Source organism: Pimephales promelas, chromosome 6 (assembly GCF_988280905.1).
Source record: "Pimephales promelas chromosome 6, fPimPro1.hap1.1, whole genome shotgun sequence".
NCBI lineage: Eukaryota > Metazoa > Chordata > Actinopteri > Cypriniformes > Leuciscidae > Pimephales > Pimephales promelas.
Genome location: NC_142774.1, coordinates 15,862,634 through 15,887,839, shown reverse-complemented (window position 1 = coordinate 15,887,839; position 25,206 = coordinate 15,862,634). Strand labels below are relative to the sequence as shown.

General features: G+C 35.6%; 2 protein-coding genes across 4 annotated transcripts; one reads left to right on the top strand and one right to left on the bottom strand.

Moving 5' to 3' along the window:
- The first annotated feature begins 1,520 nt into the window (after positions 1-1,520).
- LOC120461389 (nectin-3) lies at positions 1,521-20,312 on the top strand. 2 transcript variants are annotated; one of them, XM_039649542.2, is made up of 8 exons: positions 1,548-1,681; positions 2,735-2,798; positions 3,060-3,135; positions 3,707-4,036; positions 5,009-5,338; positions 10,343-10,624; positions 10,725-10,830; positions 19,665-20,312. In XM_039649542.2, exons 2-7 carry the CDS (start codon positions 2,763-2,765, stop codon positions 10,811-10,813), a joined length of 1,143 nt encoding a protein of 380 aa, XP_039505476.2. In that variant the 5' UTR covers positions 1,548-1,681; positions 2,735-2,762; the 3' UTR covers positions 10,814-10,830; positions 19,665-20,312. The 2 variants fall into 2 exon arrangements, with proteins under 2 accessions (XP_088988287.1, XP_039505476.2); XM_089132161.1 differs by lacking the exon at positions 2,735-2,798 and having other exon boundaries at positions 1,521-1,681.
- LOC120461392 (B- and T-lymphocyte attenuator-like) lies at positions 20,081-24,627 on the bottom strand. Of its 2 annotated transcripts, XM_089132163.1 has the most exons (7): positions 24,512-24,627; positions 24,328-24,391; positions 21,982-22,311; positions 21,566-21,607; positions 21,313-21,438; positions 21,183-21,223; positions 20,081-21,099 (listed from the first exon to the last, which is right to left on the bottom strand). In XM_089132163.1, exons 1-7 carry the CDS (start codon positions 24,512-24,514, stop codon positions 21,010-21,012), a joined length of 696 nt encoding a protein of 231 aa, XP_088988289.1. In that variant the 5' UTR covers positions 24,515-24,627; the 3' UTR covers positions 20,081-21,009. The 2 variants fall into 2 exon arrangements, with proteins under 2 accessions (XP_088988289.1, XP_088988288.1); XM_089132162.1 differs by lacking the exon at positions 24,512-24,627 and having other exon boundaries at positions 24,328-24,412.
- Between the last annotated feature and the right edge of the window lie 579 nt (positions 24,628-25,206).

Below are 25,206 nucleotides of genomic sequence, written 5' to 3'. Positions count from 1 at the left end.
AATGTGAGATCCACTTTTCTTAAAAAAAAATAAAACAGGGATTCCTCAGGGCTCGATTTTGGGACCCATACTATTCAGTCCCTATATAAATGATTTGGCTGATGTAGTATCCCCAGAAATAGGTCTACAGAGGTATGCCGATGATACAGTGGTGTATATGCATCCGGTAGTACCTGTATCTCTGTGGCTGATAAATTAAATGACTTAGAAAAAAAAATCATCTAGGATGACCGCATCTTGTTTAACCTTAAACACCAAAAAACTAATTCTGTCTGCTTCTCTATTAAAAAACGACTGCTAAAACAACTTTTGAGTGTAAAAATTAACGGGGAGCTTTATTGAACAAGTACCCGAGGTGAAGTAAGTATCTCGGAATAATTTTAGACTACCAGATGAACTTTAAAAGTCATATTAAGAAATTCTGTAAAACCATTATTTAAGGCCAACTTGAGCTGTTTAATGATAATAAGAAATCTTTTAACCTTAGACTGTGCTTTTATTTATTTTTTTTAATACTATGATTCTTTCACACATATCCTACTACATGGTCCCAAGCTCCTCAGTCATCAGTCAAAGCCATAGAGTGTCTTCATAACCGATCTTTGAAAGTTCTGGACAAGAAGAGAAAAAGATACCATCTAAGGAAATACTGTATAAGATTGTAAGTTTTGCTAATTTTATCTTACTGTATCAAACTGGTTTTCAATTGCCTAAATTATGCTGCTCCACCACTCTGCGAAAATAAAAAAAATAAAAAATTAAACAGCAAAGTAACAGACCCATCACCTGATCAGTGTCAAGGGGCAATTGTAGTATCCCTTTTCGAAGAACATAATTTGCTTTTTCAGTAAAAGGGGCAAAATTATGGAATTCTCTGCCAGAACACTTGAAATGTATCTCAACACTAACCTTATTTAAAAAAAAGCCAAATTGTGGTTAATTCAAGAACAATTTTGCTCTTATATTTAGTCTCACTTGGTCGCAATCCATGCAACCACAGTTTTTTTTCCTCCTCTCTCTCTCTCTCTCTCTCTCTCTCTCTCTCTCTCTCTCAGTCTTGTCTTTCTTTCATCCTATTCTTAATAATGTTAAACTGTATTTTTTTTTTAAAACGCCTCACCTGGGACAAGTGTCGTGAATTAGCTTTAGCTAAAAACACTGTTACATGCATCAGATGACTGTTAAAGTTTATCTTTGTTATATGTATGTCCCTATCAAAATAAACTTACTACTACTTCATTAGTTGGCATTAATAGACCTACTTTTCCAAATTTAAACATGCCCCACGTAGAGCTAAAAATCAGCATAATACTGTCAAAAGAACTAACTAACTAACTAACCATCTCAATCATTCGTTTAAGCATGGCTGACTTTATTTTGAGTGCCTAAACGTGACAAATGGATATTGTCATTTTACCAAAACTGAGATGTTTTTGTAAATATGGCTCACGCCACTAGATGTCGCTGTTAACTGGGTATTTAAGTAATTGCATGCTTCCATCCATTGAACGTCACTGGGCCTGCCTAAACACTGATTGCTATGCTTCCCACGATTGGATGCCCAAACTTCCTCACTTCCACTTCCATTCGTATCCCGAATCACACACATGACAGAATAGCTCTGAGGCCAAGGATTTGCCAGCATTTTGCCAACACAAAGAACGCAGCCATGCTTTGCACGGTGAGTTGCATATTTTAAACATAATACAGTTAAAACTATATTTATAGAGCTACTAATTGTATTAGTTTTAGTTAATAAAACTGTTTGCAATCGTTTCATTTTCTTTTTAAGTTACAGGAAAAATAATCAAAATGTGACTATACTTAGACCCATGCATAACTTTTAGGTTGTTTCAGGTCTACAATGGAGTCTGCTCGTTCCTTTACTGATATTTTTATATTATAGTGAAAGAGCCTGGAAGAATTATATTCTTGAGTGATATTTTGTTTATCACATAATTTGCGAAGACTTCCATCCATCTTTTAATCAGACTGCCATTCAAATCAAATTATGCCTGATATAATAAACTATAGATTGATGGTTAATAAATGGTATTATAAAATGTTAAATATCATTTGTATGATTCAAAGTTGTTTACAATTTAATGCAAAAAAGAAAAATAAAGCTAAGTAGTTAAAGGCTATATTTAAAAAAAAAAATGGCTCAACCAATCTTTCATTTGAGGTCAGCAAGGGCGTGTGGCTGCCTGGAAGTATTTGCTGTGTGGCCCAAAAATCATTTACCAGCCCTCTTTATGTCGGTTTACTGGCATAGTTTAGCCACAAGTGATTTTAATCATATACTTTGTGTAAAAAGCAAGAGATGCTATTTCCTCAAGTTAATGTTAGTCTAGACAACAATGTGTGAGTTTATTTGCAACCAAACTGTTGTTAAAGTGCCAGAAAGGTAATAAACCTTGACAGGATGCAGATGGTTAGAGATTTTCTTTTTCATGCCATAAACAAACCTGGCAAACAATAATTACATTTCAAAATAATCCAAAAATGCTGAATTGCACTGTGGCCCCTGAGAATGCCATAAATAGTGCACTGAATCCTCACATTCCAAAACAGACCAGACTTCTAGGACAAATATTTTCCTTAAAGCCCAAGCTATATCCTAGATGACTTCCCTTACCAAATAGAAATATATTTGTTCACCAGAACCAAAACTTCATATTTGTTTGCATCAGAAGTTGTATTGTTTTTTTTTATCTTTAATTTTTCTATAAAGCAATGGCTGTTGAGGAGGTGAACTGCTGATGTGTGGATTGTATACTCTTTACAAATCTGTGGCTGTAAGTATGCCATTTTTTTTTTCTTTAGATTTGCTTAGACATTTTTCCTAATGTAGCAATACTCATTAAGGCGGTACTCGCTTGATTATTTGTTGTAATTAACAATGCCTTTGTTAAATTTGTTCATGTAGAGTCTACTTTCATTCAAAAGGCTTAAACAGCCAGTATTCTGGAAATGTGTTAGTAAACACACTTTGTCTTGCTTAAATATTTGTTTGGCCCAACAGTTCATTGACCACAGTTAAAACGATCTTCCTTCAGGTCAAGATGAGTGGATTTATGTCTGCAATCTCCCTGCAAGTCTGGGTGACACTGATGTTGCTCTCTCGACTTCAAGGTGCCTGTCCAGTCTACTTTCTGTGCATTAGAATATCTGAGCTCTGTCCATGATAAAGAACAGGAAAATCTTTTAACATCTACAGTTTGAAGTGGATCAAAAAAGTTCATCAAAGGTGTCCTAAAACAAGAACGGGTATTGTTCAAAATTCATGTATAACTTTGATGAAAGGTTTTGATCCACTTCAAATGTTGCCTGCTGTAGCTTTAAATGTGGGTTCTTGAAAATGCTGTTTTTTAAGGGTTCGATAAAATTGTATGCCATTTTTTAAGAAGCAAAACAATTGTTGTTGATTGTGGCCTGTGGAATGTTGGTCCTCTCCTCTTCAATGGGTGTGCGAAGTTGCTGGATATTGTTGCATCCCAAACATGCTCAATGGGTGACATGTCTGGTGAGTATGTTGGCCATGGAAGAACTGGGATGTTTTCAGCTGAATTGTGTACAGATCCTTGAATCACGGGGCCATGCATTATCATGCTGCAACATGAGGTGATGGTTGTGGGTGAATGGCACAACAATGGGCCTCAGGATCTCATCGTGGTATCTCTGTGGTATCTCTGATATTTCCTAGGTAAGGTACTTGCACCATCTCATCTGCAGGCGATGGCTGGACTTCCCTTCATGCTGGCTTGCAATATTACAATGGACACAGGGGAGACTTTAAAACAAGTACTGTGGATGGACATTTCAAATAAAACTATACTTCACTATCAGCCTGATAAGTATGACCACATCACCAAAGATGGAGTCAAGCTTTCACAGCATACAGCAGGTCAACCAGCTCACACCAGCATCATCACCATTGGTAGAGCAGGGCCAGCCAACGAGGGGTGCTACCAGTGTCTTTTTGATGTGTACCCAACCGGGCAGCAGAGAGGAAGGACATGTCTTTCACTTATGGGTGAGCTTTGGTCATCTCTCTCAAACATTTTTTTTTCAACAATATATATTATATACTGTATATAATTTAAAAATATGAATTTAAAAGGACATATCACTCATCAAACATGAAATTCTATTTTCTAGACCTGCACTAAGATGGTTTCATAATGAATAACTGTTACTGGTTGTTTACACATTGCACTCACAATAAATTGATGAATTGTTATAAATAATCCCCAAGCAGGAAGTGGTGTTAACCACTCTTCTGCCTGGCCTCTTTTACTGACAAAAAACTATCATTAAAACCACAATAGTCTTGATCAGATAAAAGCTGCCATGAGATTAGTTACATTTTATCAGCCTGAGTGTGGTTTAAAAATGAAAGCAATGGGTGTATGCTAACTGTCACACATGGCTGTGGTAAAATAGCACACTAAGACGAGTAGCTCAAAAGGAAACAGTCTTTAATATAATCCACAGATGAACAGGAGAAGCTCAGGGGAAAACACAACCACATTACATAGACGCCACGGAACACATAACTGAGAAAACTGAGAGCTTAAATACACACAGAGATCTTTAACATAACGCACAAGACCTGGGTAAGTCAATTAATGACTATAGAAACAGACAAGGCAAGGATAGACAGGCAAACAGAAAACTATGAGGAATGAACCATAACTAATGTCCCGTGTAGAACACGTACTGACTGCAACATGGTCTTATAGCAATAGTTCACCCAAATATGAAATTTCTGTCATCAATTCCCACATATATCTTCAAGCCTATCTTGCGTGGAACATAAAAGGAAAATGTTTTGAAAAAATAATCTCAAATAATAAAAAAAAAATCAACACTTTTTTGCGTCATACAGCTTTGAAATGACATGATGACAGATTTTTCACTTTTGGGTGAACATATCTACCTAATGGTTGAAGAGCATGAAAAATCTCTTCACTTTATTTTTTACATTTTTTATTATTCCTTCCAGCAACGGTGGAACATATGGACAATAAAACAGTTGTGAGTGGAAAGCCTGTTTCCCTTTTGTGCAAGTACATTCTCAGTAAGCGAGTCCAGCAGGTTTTATGGAAAAAAACAGCTGAGCAAGGGGACACCGCCATTGTTGCTTCTTATGCCAAGAATGACAGACCCATCGTTGAGACACCTTTCAATGGTCGGGTAACTCTAAAGCCCTCACTTGGGCAATCCAAGCTTTCCATACACCGGGCTCAGACAGAGGATGAGGGCTGTTACACCTGTGAGTTCCACACGTATCCAGATGGCATTAAGAGTGCAACAGCTTGCTTATCTGTTTATGGTAAGTGCAAATGGCAGTAATAATTAGATAGATATATACATTTATTTGGGTACCACTTTAGATTAAGTGTCTTTAATTACTGTGTACCAACATTTATATTAAGAATTTCATAAAATACAGTCATTGTGTACATACATGTTTTTACATTGTACTTGCATTCAACAAATACCTTCATATAATTGCATCAGTGATTATTTTCTGAATTTACATCTATAATTATACTGTTGACCCTTCCCTTACACCCACCTATACCACAAAACCAGTCTGTAACCTCACCCCATCCCACCTCAATATCAGAAAAATATTTTGAACATGAACACAATAAAATAAATAAAATACTAATCTATTTTTTAATGTAAACACATAATAGATTACATAAAACATAAAAAATTAGAGGCATTGTAGACACCTAATATAATGTGTGAAATCAGGACATCAAACATGCCTGGAATTTTTAATTAACCCAAATCCTTGATTAAAAGGTCCAGGTGTGATTTATTAGGGCTGAATCTAAGGCCCTGTTTACACGAGAACGCTCGCAGGTGAAAAAAATAAAAAATGTTTTATCGGATGTGCCTTTCGTTTACATGGCGACGGAATTTTGGGGGCTTAAAAATGTAGATCTTAAAATCTTTGAATTTTTTTTTTTTTATTGGTCTCAATAATATTCTAATTTTCTGGGATACTGAATTTGGGATTGTCATGAGTTGTCAGTTTTAATCATCACAATTAAAGGAAATAAAAATTGAAATATATCAGTCTGTGTGTAGCCTAATGAATGAATATAATATCCAAGTTTCACTTTTTGAATGGAATTACTGAAATAAATCAACTTTTTGATGATATTCTAATTATATGACCACCACCTATATTTATAAATATACAACATATAATAGTATTATTATAATATTTATATATTTATATATATTTATATGTATATATGTTATGTTTTAACATATGTAAAATGCATAAATTAATACATTTATAACCAATTGGCTATAATGACATATGTGCCAACCAACCCCCAAATCAGTGTGTCAACCAACCCCACCCATATTAGGACACACCTCTTTACTGAAATTATGTTAGCCACCTAGCATCACTCATCAGAGACTTTTAAATTTCATATCAAAATATAGCTGATCCTATCTATATCAACTGGAATCCTTACATTTTATATTATCTCTATCCATCATAGTTCTAAAATGTATTTAGTGGGGAGAAGTTTTTTTTTGTTTTAACACAGTAAAATAGAAAAGTTATCCTCACCTGAACAGTTAGTGAAAGTTCAATGATTTTAGTAAATGGGTGTGTTCAGGTCAAGAGGGCAGTCATTTTAATGTCAGATTTTTGTGGCAGCACCCTCTGGTGTACTAGAATTGAACCGTGTGCCAACCAACCCCTCGACCCAACCAGCCCCGCTCTCCCCTATTCTGCCCAGTTGTTCATCTGCAGGCCACTCTCATATCAGCGAGGCGAGACTCGCTATACATGGAGCGGCTAAGCCGATCTGTATTTCCCTATTATGCACCGGTATGCATGTGCCGGCCTGCTTTGCTGGCCGCCTATTCCCATGCAGCTGTGCGAAGGGGTAATGCTTTCCATACATAGTTCAACGGAGCCGCTCTATTATCTGCCCTATTAGGTGCTTGTGAACTCTGCTGGCCCGCGTTGCAGACCGCCTTTATTCTACGTTTATACATAGACCGGCGGAGCCACTCTGTGTTCCTATCAAGTGTCTATTACATGTGGTGGCCCACATTGCTGGCCGCCTGTTGTTCTGCATGTTTTGTCCCACGAGTCTCATGCAGCGGATGCTTGGCGCGCAAAGCTTCACGTAGCGTAAGCAACTTGCGCAATAGAAAGAACCTCTCGTTAGAGAACATACTCGGTTACCTAATGTAACCTCGGTTCTCTCTAGAAGAGGGAACAAGTATTGCATAACCTGCCACAAGCTTTTTCGCTGAAAAGGCGAACACCAGAGGTTAGGCTGCGAGCCTCACTTTTATCAACTCCCATTCTGGCAGGCTGTGGTGTGTATTGGGCACGACATCACGCGGGGCTCACCGATAGGCAGCAGCAGTTGCTGCAAGACAGCCAATGAGCACGCTTAGACAGCCTGCTATGGTCTGCTTTCCGCCGCACTTCATTGACAATAGATACAAAATTAAGGATAATTTTTGGCTTCAGATCTCGAGAAAAGATGACTTTACCCGTAGCGTAAGCAACTTACGCAATACGAGAGAACTTTTTTTTGTCATGATCTATTAATTTGTTAAAATTAAAGCACACTAAAAATGCAATTCATAAAATAGATTAAATATACCTCATATATAAATGTTATTTAATAAAATGTTATTTAAAGTTGATATGTTATAATATCCACAAGTATGTTTCTAAATAACAGTGCCACAGAATTAAGCTGTTACAGCTATTAAAGGGACATACATTTCACTAAATCACACATGTGTGGGTATGGAAAATTTTCACACGTATGCACAGTGAACACGTGTGCAAATGGCAAATCAATTTGCTTTTTTCCATAAGGGTTGTTAGGGTATTTCACAGCCCCTTTTGTCTGTCTTCTGTCATACAAAGGTGTTTAAGTGAATGTCTAAGTGGGTGTATTTGTAAGAAGTAGAGAGGAAGGAAGATAATGGGTTTGTCACATTTTGCCTACATTGTTGTGACCAAGTGTTCCTACAAAGGTAAAACCTGAAATCAACTAATAAGGAAACATGCTAAATAATAGACAAATTAAAAGCGAAAAATAGACGTCAATGACAAGCCTAGAAAACAATTATTAAATAAGAAGTGTTATAAAAACATCTTGGTTGCTCTTTTCCATGCCATCACGATGTATAAAGGCTGAAGACTTTAAGCTTCAAAAAGGATGCAAAAGAGCCATAAAAGTATTATAAACGTAGTTCAGACGAGACCACTTTGGCAAGTTACTTGAGTTTATTGAACACAATTTTTCTTTGGCGGTATGGTTCCTTATGGGGTTCTTGCTCCATAATTAATGACATATCGAGCTTTAGCAACCATCCAGATGTGTGTTCAAAATGTAGTGTTGGATTAGAAATACAAAGAATATTTTTAGTAAGTTTACAGAGAACAGTGTTAAAAAACTAGAGACACAGAGGATGTGCAAGTCCGGCGGTTGTAGAAATAAAGGGGTTTTAGTTATATAAGCATCTAACCTGACAAAAATGTATTTATTCAATGTTGTCCACATTATATTTCATCTGCAGCAGTATTGTGAACTTTTGTGAACATTTCTCTCTGAAACAGTAGGAAATTAAGGATAGATTGAATAGAGGATTTTAAAGCAGCACTGTGTAACTTTTTCAACCTTTATAATATTTTTCCAAAACCCTTGAGATGGTAAATCGACTTACACTAGGTTGAATGACAGGTCTGCCATTGCCTGACGGTGTCTGTATCACTTTTACTGGCACTCTGTAACTTCACGGTGCGGGTAGGAACTCGAGCACAAAAAGAACTACAAAATTCGACTGCTTTACGCCATGCATCACTTCTTCAAATTCCAATGCGAGAACCCAACGAGCGGTTTTTTTTTTTTTTTTTTTTTTTACCTATGTTGTCATGCCTGAAGCAGCAAGTAAAACCAAATGTGAAGTGCGTCAGACAGAAATAATCAGTCAGGATAACTATCCTATGTCTGCAGGCTGATAAATCATGTTTGTTTATTTATTTTTCTGGTGAAAGTGTCTTGCCTCAGGGCAGTTTATGATGGCAGGATGCACATAAGTGAAAGAGCGGTCTGTTAAAGATGACGCAGTAGTATGTCCCAAGGCTTGTTTACTACTTTACCTACACACTCAAAAGTATGTACTTTTTCTTCACAAAAAGAGTACATACTTGTAGGGGGTCGTATTGGGTGTAAGCGAATTGGGTCTCAGCCTATACCTCTTTCTTGGTGAGCACGCCAAACAGAGTCAATGCAGAGGTTGTTAGAATGTATATGGACCACATTTGTGATGCTTTATATGACACTTTGGGTAAATGACAGAATTGTGTTGGTCAACTGTTACTTTAATTTGATGGATTAGTTCCTTGCTCACTCCAAAAATACTACATTTCTACAGAAATAACTTTTACTCAGTAGCTTTTCCTGTTTCAATGCAGTATCACAATAAATAACAAATTATACATTTGTTATCTCATGCAATTGTTTTACAATGGCGATGTTTGCGGAAAGGGATGTTTCTCTGTTGAAAACATTCTTTTCATTGCAAAGTAAATTCTACTTCGGAAGAAAGCTCACAATCAGGAGCTGACACTGGTTTAATGCTGGGCTGTGACTATAGTTTAGGGAATAGTTTGGGATGAGGGCCAGTGTGATTACTGTGTCTCTGTTCCTCTAGAACAGAGCTCCACTGTGTTTGCTTTCTCTCTGTTGATATTCCCCAAACAGTCTGGCTGTTGTCACCAAAAGCTCTCAGCCACAAAAATAAAATGGACAGAGCCCCACTTTCCCCTCATCTTGTCATGGTTTGTCTCTTTCTCTTTTATCTGACTTATGACACAGAGTCCCTCTTTGATGGAGTCTGCCGCAGACATGACTAACGTCTGACTGTAATCAACATAACAACACAAGTGCCTCACAAGTGCCTTCTTTTGTCTTCTGAATAAAGCTACCACTTACAAATACAAGAAAAAAAGAAAGAAAAAAAAAGTCAACATGACCAATACAGTATTTGTACTGGACTTATTTGGCACACTTTCCCTGCTAAAAAGGATAGAAGGAAACAACTGATAATACCATTTTAAAAAAATGTCTCTGCAAAATACTAATTTTGAAAATTGAGCAAAATTAAGTTAAAGATAGATATATCGCCACATATTGCTCAATGTTTTCATTTACTACAACTTTAATGTCTTTGAATTAATTTGGAGGATTTTTTTTCACACTGTTACAAAGATTATAATGTTAATGTCTTACTTAAATATGTAATGAACTTCATGTAATTTTCCTAGTTCTACCGAAACCTGAGGCCAGTTACGTCACCGTATCGCAGGGCATTGTTGAGGCGAACTGCTCAGCCGTGTCACGTCCTGCAGCAGAGATCTCTTGGAACGTGGAGGGACATAATCAAACACTGGGCCCTGCCGTGACATCATTTTACCAGCTAGGGGATGGAACCACAATGGTGGTCAGTTCCATTCAACTGCAGACTGAACTACTGGACGATGAACCTGTGAAGTGTGAAGTTCGTCATCAGGGCCTTGGGTCTGCCATCTTTGTGTCTCTGAATAAACGTGAGTGAAACTTACTCGACTGTTTAGGGCTATACTATATCTAGATGGTTGGTAATATTAGATTTATTTGGTTAATGCATGGGTTTGTTTTTTGTTACAGCTAGGAACGCCCATATCATTCTCATTTCAGCGAGCTGTGTGGCCCTTGTGCTGCTCATATGTCTGTGCATCTGCCTAAAGAGGTGCTAACTTCATCTGCTGAAATGGTCAGTACAGCAACACAAAAATGACTGTCTACTTTAATATCGTGTTCGTAATATCGTATAATGCAGTATTTATTATAAATGATTTATCTGTGCACATTGTTATTAAAAAAACATTTATGTTCCATCATGTTAAAGGGATAGTTCACCCAAAAATGAAAATTCTTTCATGATTTACTCACCCTCAAGTTGTTCCAAACCTCTGTGTGTTTATTTGTTCTGCTGAAGACAAAGGAAGATATTTGGAAGAATGTTTTAATCAAACAGATCTCAATCCCCATTGACTTCCATAGTAGGAAAAAATACATACTATGGTAGTCAATGGGGATTGAGATCTGTTTGATTAAAACATTCTTCCAAATATCTTCCTTTGTGTACAGCAGAACAACCACATAGAGGTTTGGAACAATTTGAGGGTAAGTAAACGATGATAGAATTTTCATTTTTGGGTGAACTATCCCTTTAATCAAAATAATTCCCCCTCCATTTTCTCTTCTCTGATGACTTGTTTACTAACACGAGGGCAGGACAACTTGTCACTCACATGAAATCTTAGCAATAGCAAATCACAACAATCCAATCAATTCTTAATGGACAAAGAAGTCCCTTCTTTGACATGGATATACAGTAAATCACAATATAAGGAAAGACATGACTTTTGACAACTTATGTTTCATGCCAACTTTAATGTTTTTAAACCCAGAAAATATAATGTGCTTAGAATGTAAGGGTGAACACATACTAATGTAGAAGGTCACATCCAAGAATAAGTACAGGAAGAAGATATCCTGTTTACTTTGGATCAATCTGTAATTTTCGTTTTTTCTCCTTTTTTACTTGGTTTTTGACACAAAAGTTTTTTGACATGGGGTTAAGCAACAACTTCAGAATAAATGTAGCTTTGAAACTTGGTGACTGGTGAAAGTAAAATCAAGATTTATTTTTATTGTTGAGGTCATTTTACTGAAGTATTTTAGGCGACCATTTAATGCATGTTCAAAATATCTATGTAATAGTAAAATACGTGTATACAAGTATATTCATAATATAATATGTAAATACGTTTTAGTTTTTTTTATATATATTGTCAGTCTATCCTATTAAAGTTAAAGGCTGCACTATTGCAAACAAAATCCACCAGAATTTTTTTACAAAGGAGATGATGAAAACAGAAGCTAATTGAGAAATGTATTGTCGGAAATAGAGAGAGAGAGAGAGATACACCAGAGTAACTCCCTAACCTCTCACTCCACGCAATCTGTCCCAAGTTTTCCTTCCTGCTTCATTCTTTTGCACTTTCCTCTCTTAGAATCTGCAGGTCACTGGAGAGGGTAGAAAGGAAAAAATAGCATAGGCCAATTTGTTTTATATTTGAACCAGCTACATTTTTAGGCTCTAGGGGGAACAGAAACGTATGACCAGATATAAGTAAAGTCTACTTCATTTTGTTCAGATTTTGTTCATTGAGCTGTCTCGTATTGCTTATTACCACACACATTGACTTAAGTGGCCCTAAATCTATTTTTCTCTGACTGGTTTCTGGTTTAAATCTTATTGCATCAGAAAGTTGCAGTAAAATATAAACTCACCTAAAGGATTATTAGGAACACCTGTTCAATTTCTAATCATCTAATCAACCAATCACATGGCAGTTGCTTCAATGCATTTAGGGGTGTGGGCCTGGTTAAAGGGGGGGGGGGGGGGTTGACTGCTTTTTTTATTTGCATGATTGTGTTTATGGGGTGCAATGTATTCGGGGTTTTTCATTTTTAAAAAGTCTTATTTTTCATAAACTTCACGTTTATTGTCAGCCGCGCTCTCCTCTGTCCTCGAACGAGCGGTTGACTTCCTGATTCTATGAAACCACTCCCTCAGCAGACTGATCTCATGAAGTAGCGTGTGTATGACACGCCAATTCGTATTTCCATTTTTGGCGTGCTATCAAGACGCATAATCGCCTTTCAGCGTGTTTATGAACGCCGTTGACTTAACGTTATATAAATATATGACTTACCTCAACCCCGTCCCTAAACCTAACCGTCACTGGGGTTAATGGCATTTATGACTGTTCCCTTACCATCCTACGTAAAAAAAGATATGACTTACCTCAACCCCATCCCTAAACTTAACCGTCACTGGGGTTAATGGCATTTATGACTGGAGATTTGACTGCGTGTTCGGACACGCGGAATGACGCGGACGTTAATGGCGTAGACATATACGCATACACGCGGATACACGCGAATAGCACAAAATGCGTGGAGATAACACGCCACCTGACTCGAAAGTGGCGTATATGTTTACGCAAAAGTCATGATGTCATGTTGCCCTCAGAAACATGTCGTGGGCTCAGATTGGTTAGCTTGGTCCGGTGTGTTGTGATTGGCTAAACTGTCGATTACGTTCTCCGGAAAGTTAACGCCCATTACTTTTACGGGCACGTCATGAGCTCCGGTCCAGATGTAAATATGCGTCGAACTGCAGTATCAGTATGACCCAGAATCAGACAGAGAAAGCCGCGATGAAGCGAGTCAAACAGAACCACACCACACACGGCTCTTAATAAACGTTTCTGAATGATAATTTGGTAAATTTTTTAACTTTATACACGTTTGTTTTACACAATAGCATCTGACTGGCAACAATACCAACTAACTGGCTACTAATGTTATACTCAAACAGCGGCGGCAAGTTTACGTTCTTGATCAAATCGAAAATAACGTCATAAAACATATATACATGAAAAATACATTTACAACATTAGCACTTATACAAAATTCATGTTTGTACGCGTTTGTCGTAGACACAAAATAGCATAACTAATAGCCTAGTGGCAATAAAGCCAGCGCTGGCATTTGAAAAAAATAAAACACAAGGCTACGTCTGGAATTAAACATGCAAATACATTTAAAATTGTTAAGTCTTAGCCTACTTACAGGTTGTGGCCCAACAACTGCTGCCTCTGGTTTTAAAGTCGGAACTGCTTCATGTTTTAGTAACAGTTTCTTGTTGAATCTGGTGTTGAACTCGTGGAGATTCTGGAAGCTGTCTTCCGTAAATGCGCAGCACAGAGAGCTAGATTACGATTGTCATTTTCAGGGACATAATCAAACATAAATTGTTGAAGAAGTACAGCGTCTGTGGGAAGTTCGAAGACATAAGACCTGACAGCTGCGTGAACAACACACTCGACGAGCTGGAGCTGCTGAAATATGCGCATGCCCTTTTCTGCTTATTCCGGAGGGAGGGTTGATGCAAATGTGTGGGTTAGTGACGTACCATAACCCAGCTGTAGTCCCAATCCAGTCGTTTTTGTAGGCAATATACTTCCTGATTTTTAAAAGACGATATTTCTGCTTACACTGAACTTTCAGCGCTGCAACTTTGCAGATACTGTTCATGCACCAATAGCAACATTACACACTATTTAAAATGAAAAAAGTGAAATCGCAGTCAACCCCCCCTTTAAGACAATGGCCGTTTCTCAAAACCAAGAATGCAAAGAACGGACTTGTGTTCTTGGGAAGAAAGCTCTTGCTAGTTGTTCTTGGAAGAACGAACTCACGAGGTAACGAGCACACAGAACGCTGCTGACAGTTTGAGACGATGTGTTCTTGCTGATATTGCGCAATAGTACCCTCGCACGGATGCCGTCTGCAGTGCCCAAACATAACGAGAATTATTATACAGCCAGGCTTTATCGCCCAAGCCTAAGGGATTACTCTACATACACTACAATGTAATGTATATTCATAACAATAAAGCAACACCTGTCTCATTTTAATTCTGCTTCTGTTGTTTGTTTGTGTACATCACTAGCCAACGGCGGGAAAAAACGCCGGTAATATTCGGTAATATTCAGGTAACTTTTAACCTGCCTCTCTCTGCTTCCCGCTCCTTACGCGAATGCTGAAATTAATTATGGGATATTTCTGCCGTCAAGTTCACACAAGTTACCAACCGATGCATCCTCGGTAAAATGGGAGTGTCAAGAACACATCCGGGATTTTTAACCGTTCTTGCCTAAATGCAAACTTGTGTAATGGGACAGTACTTGGGCCGCGACTGAGGACGTTTTACAAGTCCACGAGAACACAAGTACAGACAAGAAGGCATATTGAGAAACGGCCAATCTCCTGAACTCCAAACTGAATGTCAGAATGGGAATGAAAGGTGATTTAAGCTATTTTGAGCGTGGCATGGTTGTTGCATGGCCGGTCTGAGTATTTCACATCTGCTCAGTTCATGGGATTTTCATGCACAACCATTTCTAGAGTTTACAAAGAATGGTGTGAAAAGGGAAGCACATCCTGTATGCAGCAGTCCTGTGGGTGAAAAGGCCTTGTTGATGCTAGAGGTCAGAGGAGAATGGGCCGACTGATTCAAGCTGATAGAAGAGCAACTTTGACTGAAATAACCACTCGTTACAACCGAGGTATGCAGCAAAGCATTTGTGAAGCCATGATGGGCTACTACAACAGCAGAAGACCCCACTGGGTACCACTCATCTCCAGTACAAATAGGACAAAGAGGCTACAATTTGCAAGAGCTCGCCAAAATTGGACAGTTGAAGACTAGAAAAATGTTGCCTGTTCTGATGAGTCTTGATTTCTGTTGAGACATTCAGATGGTAGAGTCAGAATTTGGCATTAACAGAATGAGAACATGGATCCATCATGCATTGTTACCACTGTGCAGGCTGGGGGTGGTGGTGTAATGGTGTGTGGGGACATTTTCTTGACACACTTAGTGCCAATTGGGCATAGTTTAAATCCCATTATTTCTGACCTTGTCCATCCCTTTATGGCCACCATGTACCCATCCTCTGATGGCTACTTCCAGCAGGGTAATGCACCATGTCACAAAGCTCATATTTCGTTTCATTTCATTTCATTTCAAATTGGTTTCTTGAACATGACAGTGAGTTCACTGTACTAAAATGGCCCCCACAGTCACCAGATCTCAACCCAATAGAGCATCTTTGGGATGTGGTGGATTGGGAGCTTCGTGCCCTGGATGTGCATCCCACAAATCTCCATCAACTGCAAGATGCTATCCTATTCATTATGGGCCAACATTTCTAAAGAATGCTTTCAGTACCTTGTTGAATCAATGCCACGCAGAACTAAGGAAGTTCTGAAGGCAAAAGGGGGTCAAACACAGTTTTAATATGGTGTTCCTAATAATCCTTTTGGTTATTGTATATTGTTTGCAGAAAACATGTATGAGTAAAGTAACAAAGATTACTAGTGAAAGCAAAGCCAAGGGTGAAGTATGTTTTAAAGCGCCACGCTTAAAGAACCACAGGAAGTCTTAGGAGTTACCACTTCCTGTATCTTGCAAGAAGCCCTCTCAGCCTCACCTCATTCTATGATTGATGTCTTTTGAGTTGCCATCAGAAACAGGAAATAATTGTTTAAAAGCATCAAATCATCTCCCTCTTTAGTTACTTAAAGTCAAGGAAATGAAAAATGAATTGTAACAAACAAGAGAGGGGAAGAGAGAGAGACTGGAGATCATTTTATTCAATGGGATTTGATTGAATCATGAAAAGTTGGTGTTAAAGGCGGGTGAGAGTGCACGTCTGAGTAGCTATTTGGCTATTATATTTTGATTAAAGATCATGAAGAAAATGTTTTACCCCTTTGGAATAGCATGCTCTCATGAATCATTTACAATAAGACCTAATGTGATTTTATTTAGATTTAATGTTGACTTAAAGCATTTGAATCTCGTTTAACCCTTTAAGGGGCAAGTATAAATAATTTTGATGGAAAAATGATTCATTGCTATTTTTGTATGTATCTAGACTAAAATGGCAGAGTTCATAAATTTTTTTCAAAATATGACCTATAGTTTCTAAGTTATACTCTGTATCTCCCGAGATACATTGCCCATTTAGGGTTACATTTTGCAATTTATTTATTTTTTTATTATAGTTAATATGACAACTTTTAAAACATTTAATGAACAATTAATTAGCTACAATTTTTCATGTTATCCATACAACATTAGAAAAATTGGAAAAAACTGAACTTTTTCTCCCAAGATGCATTGCCTATGTAGGATATACATTTAATATTTCATAACTTTTTAACCCCTTAACTGTCACCGTCCCGGTACCGGGACACCTAACTTTACTTCACTGTATTTCTATTAAATCCTAATCTAATTATGACAAATTATATATTTTTGGAAAGGTCTAAGACTTCTAATTAAATATTCGACCCCTGTTTTGTGTTAAAAAATATGTAGGAAGAGTAATTAATGAATTTATGACAAGAGTGCACCTAAAAAAATCTGCATCATAACAGGAGCTCTGACCTTTGTCACAAAAAGTTGATGCACCCACTTTTAATCATTGAAACTTCTGTTTTTATGCTAAAAGTTCATAATAAAACATATAATCTAGTATTTTTCAATAAAAAATAAAAAGTATAGTATAACATTATCCTCTAAAAATTATAATATATATGTATATATTATCCTCTAAAATATAATAATATTTTTTATCGCCTTTTTTTATTAAATCACATTTTTTAGTTATCATAAATTAGGTATCATTTGAAAGCTTATAAACTCAGAATTCATCCTGTGAAAACCATTTTATAATTGAACGTTGCGTTACCATAGAAACGGTACTTATTTTATGAGGCTCCTCCCCTTTTGGGCATCCTTATATTTCATAATTTATGATCAAAACCTTTTCTAATCTTGACAAAACACATATTGTCAGAAAGGTCTGAGTCTCAAGGTTCCAAATTTTGTGACAAAATTGATATTTGGACAGAAATGTATTAATTTGTTAAGGCAGAATGTACACAACTAAATTCAATGGAATTCAATGGCACCCGTGGCTATTTTTGGTACTACGCCTAAACAAAATCTCATGGGAACTTCAATTTTTGTGATATCAACTTCAAATTTGGAACATAACTTGGTTAGATTTATGGCTTTGATTTTATAGTAATTTTAGAGTAAAAATATTTTGTAAAATATATATTTTATATAAAATAAAAAATACATAGTACAGTATATTTGATTTACTGTGAATTAAAACTTCCATAACTTTTTCATACTTTCATTTTTTGAAGTGTTTTCACTTCAGCAATAATCTGCTGAGTGTTTTCTTTAAAACAAGACCAAACTTGGGTATATATTCCAAGGCATTCTTGAATTATAACCATTTAAGTGTGAATAGAGCATTTAACCCCCATTCTCAAAAAAAAAAGGGGGGGGGGGGGGCTAACCAGTGACCAGACAAAGCCTGACTTTGCACTTCTGACACATGATGGATCCTGCCCATCCTGGCACATCCAAAACCTTTATCCTATTCAATATCTGTAGAGAACAGGCCTCAAAACATGAGAATATCTGTGAGTGATCAGCCCTGGAAACTACCCTTATATGGGCAATGTATCCCCCGGGATACAAACATTCAATGCCTAATAATCAAAGTTGTGAGAAGATTATTTTGAAAATAACAACAAGAACATGTAAAACTATCCTTAAAAAACTACTTTCTAAAACAAAATCACTCTAAAATAGCATAATCGTGAAACATATACAAACACTTAGCTCATGGCGAGTGTCTTTGTCCATATGCTGCCATTTTGGATTTTGATACAAATATTTGGAATGTAACAGCAAAAAGTCACATGACCTGATTACATGACCCATCACCCCATCAGTGTTTCTCATCAACTGCAACCAAATAATGCCTCTCCCCCCATAGCCCCTCCCCCTACAGCCTGTTAAATGTCTGTATCCCCCAGGATACAGAAACTCTTTAAGGGTTAAAGCACTCTAATCTAAAAGCTACAATCCATTTGGCCCAAAGCTATGTGTTCCTGCTCTTGAAACATTAGTGTCATATAATTTGCCTGAAGTTTCCAGAGGAGAATGGGCTCCCCCAGTTGAGCCCGGTTCCTCCCAAAAGTTTCTTCTCTCATCAAACATCTTTGAGCTTTTTCTTTGCTGTTATAACCTTAGATTTATTGACTTCTCTGAACAGTGGAAACACTGTGGTTCTGTGGTGTTTTCAAAATGCATCTCTGCTTGTTTGAGCGGTAAACCTCTGGCTCAAGCATTAGTTTGAGCTGGACTAATTGTAGATATTTTACTAGTTTGTACAGAGAGAGGTAGACAGGGAAAGGAAAAGGTCATTCATCTTATGCTGCACATTTCATAAAAAATAAAAATTAAAAAAAAACAGAATATAGTATGTAATTTAAAGAAGTATTTTAAGGGTATCAAACGGTCAAAAATGTGTTTATGTAGTGATTAGTTTTTTTTTTTTTTTAATGAATAGCCTATTTCAAAAGACCAAGTAGATGGATAGTGAAATTGAACACAATGGCTTTTTTTGATAATATTTTAAATTGGAAAAGAAACTATTTAACACCAGTAATATTAAAAAATAAAGCTAATTTTCATTTTAGAAGGAAACACCTGGGGAAACTGATTTGCTTAAACCAAATGGATGAGATTATTTAAAATGATTCATGCTCATGAAATCATTATGATAACAGAAGACTATGTTGAACTTCCACTCGTTATCCACCTCAAAAGTAGTTCATTTTTCATTCTTTTTCAGTATTGATGTAATCTCATGGGGAACAGGAAAAAGGCTGGAATAATAAAATAATTTTGTGATTAGATCATTCCAGTCAAACCTAGCTGTATCAACTTGAGATGGGGAGCAGCAGGTCAAACATTACTGGTAGGAGTTTAGCTGTAGCTTTATTTGTGGAGTTTAGGTTGAACATAGCAAGGGCTTTTGGCTATGTAATTCTAAGACATTAACACTTGTCAAATTGTTTCTTTTTTTTCTTTAGCCTGACTGAAATGAAAAGAAATGCTGCTATGTTCAGATGTTCATCCTGACCAAACAACCCTGTGGCCTCTTTCTGAATCACAGACGATTCTCAACGTCTTCTAATATAACTGATATTCAGTCTAACATTTACAGTATTCACATTTACTGTAATCACATTACATTGAACACTAAATGCCTTATTTATTATAGATTGTATATCTTAGTAAAGCATTTTTTACTTAGCCAAACTGTACTAAATCATACTCTTACATGTTAACTAAATCTAAGCTGACTACCTTTATATGAAAGCTGATATTCTGTAACAATAGAAAAGTAAATAAACAGACAAAATGTTATTGTTAGATTTACAGATGCTTTGATGTGTGTATTAAAAATAACAAAGTTTTATCAGGCGAAACAGTCTTTTAGACATGAGCACCCTTTTGGCTTTAGGTGTGAATTAATTGTCTTGATGTTTGGATTAAAGATATTAAAGTATTACAAACTTTTTCCCACTAGAGGGAAGTACTCGCATAGTTTACAACCAGTGCCATTCTGAAATGGGGTATTTCCTTTCTCATTCCCATTTATATTCACACGTCTATGTGTTTTGTATAAAGTTCTCTGAAATTTTTGAAATAATAAAGCAAACATGCACTTTGTTAATCAAACTGTGTTTCACTGTCGGTCTCAATATACTGTATTTAAGTTTTCATTGTTAAAAGACAACAAATAGGTGATTCAGAGGTTTCCATTAACCCTCTTAACATAAAGGAAATAATAATAAATAAAACCTTACCCGGTCTACAGCAAAGTTCATAATGTTACAAAGTTTTGGAAAAACGTATAGTGTAGTGTTTTTGCACAAGTTATATTTTTTCTTCAAATTATGTTATGTTTTTTTATCTTTTTCTGATCACACTGGTTTGTATATCTATTCCATGATATATGTTTTCTTTTTTGTGGATGGTAGATTAATATCTTAATCAAATAAATCAAACATTGTACTGTAGCAGCAGAGCCAAGGTCTAGTCCACATGCTCTTAGTAAATAATGGTCATAGTGCACCCAGAAATGAATGTTTGTGTTTGTGTTGGTTAAATTTTTCTTTGTGGTTTAATATTGAATTAATTAAAGAAAATGTTTATAACAATAAGTGATTTACAAAAGAAAATAAAACAATAATACAAAATTAAGCAAGTGTGGATCTTCCACCGTATGTCATATTGCTACGTTAAAGAAACTGGAACTGCAATATATGAACTGAATTTCTCACAAAAAAAGTTGACTCAAAGACCACATGACATTGCCTGAACATTCAGAAGCATACAAAAGAGCATCCTCTTCTTCTGATGTATAGTTTCTTAGACACGATATATGACAGCGGTCAGCAGGTCTGAGTTCAGGCCGAGATGAGGAGGAAGAAGCAGGTCACCTTTTTGGGTTTTTATGCACTGAATTGGAAACAGGGCTTTTATTAATGCATTATTCAACAGATATAAAGAGTTTCACTGAAAAAAATTAAAACATTTGATACCTGATTTTTACATGCCATATCTTTTCTTCTTGAATTTGTCCCTATGAAACATTTCACAGAATCAGCCAATGACACAAAAACTAATGGAACAGGTTATTGTAAATGTACAGATCTTTTACAAACCACTCACTTTGGCATCTGATGAAAAGTAATTTAACAGCCATAACAATGAATACCAGCCCAGCAATTCCAGTGCAGATGTACACATATGGCCAGAGCCACTGCAGATCATCATTCAGAGTTGTATTCACACCACCTATTATTGTAGGCATTAGAATATTTAATACCTGCTGTACTTATCAGGCATCCACTTTAATGCACTTTGACTTTAGAAAACAAAAGTTGATGAATATTGATGAATGTGGTAATGGCCATGCCCTTACTTGTGTTGTTATCATTGTGTGAAGCCTTATCCTCCTCATTTACTGAAAATATTTAAAATACACTTTTATTATTTACAGTATATTCAACCGAATGGGTTTCATTTTTATTGATGGTCCTTTTAGCACATTCTGTTGACTATAAGTAACATTGCACCTACCTACATACTACGTCTACTAACTTTTATTAGAGTGTCAGTAAAGTATTAGTAGACTGCAGGGAATTGAATAAGTTATAGCTGCTAAGTTACTTGTAGTCAGTAGAATGTCTGTTGGAGGATCATAACAATAAAGAGTTATCAGATATTAAGCAGACAGTCTACTAATACTCTAATGATAGTTAGGTGTGCTGTGCCAGCAAAAGGGAACATTAAAATAAAATGTTACCACTGAATGTTTACATTAATACATTCACTTACCTGTTACAGTGACATTAATAGCATGGCTAGTGGATTTGTCACCTTCATTACATCTGTATAAACCTGTGTCCTCCATTGAGAGCTTTAGGAAAGTCAGGAAAAACATCCCTTCATGCTTAGTCACATTCTTCCACTCAGTTTCTGTGTAATTTGAGTGATTTAAAGCTTTACAGTCATTTCCATAGATTTTGCACCATGAGACTTGAGGGCTCCTGTGACATCCTCCGTGTTGAGTAACAGTACAGTTTATCTTCAACTTTGTCATAACACGAGCTCTAAACAATGTGTTTCGTGGCACTCTGATCGAATGGGCACATTGCAGTTCTAACCCTACAAGAGTAAAGGAAAACAGGACAAAAGGTTTTTTTTTTTTTTTTTTTTTTTTGCATACTGAAGATGAAGATCAAGCAGAGGAATAACTTTCAGTAACACTTTATAATAACCTTCATTAAAAAAAATAAGTTACAATAAATAATAAATAATTTATTTATTAAAATAAGTTACAAGCATTATATAGGCTAATGCTTAACAGATCATTAGTTAATATTGACATGGCTAGAACTATAAGATAATGCACTACTTAATGTTTACTAATCAACTTATTAGACATAATGATTAACTAGTATTTAATGTAAATCTAAATGCTTATAAATGTCATACAATTTCAATTCATAGGATAATGTTTTTTTCAGAGGGTTAACAATAATGGTTAAAAGCTTTAATTAATAAATCATTAACAGACATTATATAATGCTTAACGGATCATTAGTTAATATATAAAAGCTGAGATAACTTGTTCATAATTAAATTAAATAATTATCTGTTAATCATTATGTAATCTTTAATAATTTAATCTAAATAAATGCTCATTAAACTTCAATTCATATAACAATAGTTTAATTTAAGCACTTCACAAACTATTCATGTTAACGTATCATCCATTAAGTCATAACCACAGTCTGTAAAGGTCATACATTTTTCTGACATAAGTACATAGTTAATGATTCCTAATATAAACTGGGACCAGTCATTCTTATATTGTTACATTTTCTCTTGAACATCAGTATCACTAGATTAAAATAAAAAGCTATAACACATTTTTTTTTTTATTTGTACATTTGTAAATGTAAAAAAGTGCATTAGGTAATAATGAACTGAAATTTTATGACATTTTGTAGATTTTCAAGAATTGTCATATAAATTTAAAGTTAAAGACATTTGTAAACATAATAATTTACATTAAATAATTATGTTAATTAATCAACTGTTTAATACGTTCATTAGTAAACATTAACAAGCACATTATCTCATATTTCTAGCTGTGAATTTAACAATCTAATTTAACGGTTTGTTAATTCATTAATGAAAGTTATTATAAATGACAGTTACTGTAAAGAATGTTTAGTGGTGAAAGCTTTACTGGACACATTTTCAACCTTGCATGTTTCTACAAATGGTGAAACACGCTCTAGTCAAGTCACCTTCATTTATAGCGCTTACAGATACAGATTGTTTCAAAGCAGCTTTTCAATGATAACGGAAAAAATAATGCAACAACGTTTGTTTCAGGACTAGAAGAAAATAACATCACAATCCAGATTAAGTAAGTTTAGTGATGGTTCTACCATTAGTGAATTGTTTAGATTTTTTTGGTAGCACTTATGTTTAGGGTCCAATTCTCACTTTTGTTATTAGCATGCATATTAGAATATTGCCGTTTTATTAGTACTTATAAAGCACATATTAATGCCTTATTCTGCATGACCATATTCCACATCACTTAATCCTACCCAATTCCTACTCAATACCTACACTTAACAACTACCTTATTAATAAACAATAATTAAGAGTTTATTGAGGCTAAAGTCAAAGTCAGAATTGGACCTTAAACTATAGTGTGATCTTTTTTTTCCATACAGGTGGTGGATGTAAAACTGATATTTACCGCAGGTCCTGCACCCACCACGTCCATTAGCGTAATGCAGTGCATTAATGTATAAAATAGGTTTTATTTTGACTTATTGATTATTTTGGTTATTAATTTTAAGTCATAGGTTCTTAAATGTTTTATCTAAGAAGAGTTCATTAATTATTTGTGTGCGTACTATCAAAAATATAAACAAAAATGCCGTTATTCAAGTCTTATAAGCAAATCTACCAGCAAGTACACAATATAAATAATGATAATTTTATATAATAATTATATATGATAATATTATGTCATTGTCTGTATTTTCCCCCTCTGCTGCAACAAACAGAATTGCACTCATAACATTTTATTTAACACATAATGCATCCCAAACATCACATTAACCAGTATTAGTCAAAGCAGATCTTAATACTTACGGTTTGTGGTGCCACTGACACTAAGCGATAGCAGTAGGAGAGAAACGGCAAGGTTGCAGTGGATCTGGAAGACAAAGTAGCCCATGCATTGTTGAACATCTCTTATTACAAAATATGTATTTAAAAGTTAATATACAAAAAATAAAGATGTAAATTTAGTTTGTCGGGAGTGTACGTCCCTCACCATTGTCTATTTTCTTGTATTTGTTGATTATTATGTCTTCACCTCCTTGGATCAAGTGCTTTTCACCTGTTTCTCTGCAATTCTTTTTATACTTGTTAGTCGGTTTTGTGCCTGTCTCTGTCAATGGCGGACAGAGCAGTCAGAGACACTCCCCATCTCTCTGTCTAGACCACAGAAACTGGGAGGGCCGGGCAGGGGCCACTTTTATCTTAAATGTATAGTTCCATCATCATTTACTCATATCATTGTAAATGACTTTCTTCTTTTGAACATTCAAAAAAAAGTTATTTTGAGAAATGTCTCAGGTATTTTCTTTTTTACTTAATTTGTATAGTATGGTTTGTAGTGTGCAGCTTTGTTCTTATTTTTAATAACAAAGATAAAAATAATGAAATAAAGATTTGTATATTTGCCCACTATTGCCTATGGTCTGTCTTTAATCTTATATATATATATATATATATATATATATATATATATATATATATATATATTTACCTTTCAAGGCTTTTACATAGGGACATAAGTGTGGCTGTATTGCTATACTGCTGTACTGCTTCATGTGCCAAATAGTAAAAAACAATTTTTAAAAAATTGTGATAAAATCATGAATCATGATTTTTCTGAGAAAAATATTTTTTGCCACCTCTAAAAGATAGTATAACAGAAGAACAGCATTACAATGCCACACAAAA

Coding starts and splice junctions, on each gene's coding strand:
- LOC120461389 (XM_089132161.1), top strand. CDS start 1,541: ATGCTTCCCACGATTGGATGCCCAAACTTCCTCACTTCCACTTCCATT. Junction 1,682..3,059: donor ACGCAGCCATGCTTTGCACG/GTGAGTTGCATA, acceptor ATCTTCCTTCAG/GTCAAGATGAGTGGATTTAT. Junction 5,339..10,342: donor AGCTTGCTTATCTGTTTATG/GTAAGTGCAAAT, acceptor TAATTTTCCTAG/TTCTACCGAAACCTGAGGCC.
- LOC120461392 (XM_089132162.1), bottom strand. CDS start 24,412: ATGGGCTACTTTGTCTTCCAGATCCACTGCAACCTTGCCGTTTCTCTC. Junction 21,439..21,565: donor ACACAATGATAACAACACAA/GTAAGGGCATGG, acceptor CTACAATAATAG/GTGGTGTGAATACAACTCTG. Junction 21,100..21,182: donor ATATGGCATGTAAAAATCAG/GTATCAAATGTT, acceptor TTTCCAATTCAG/TGCATAAAAACCCAAAAAGG.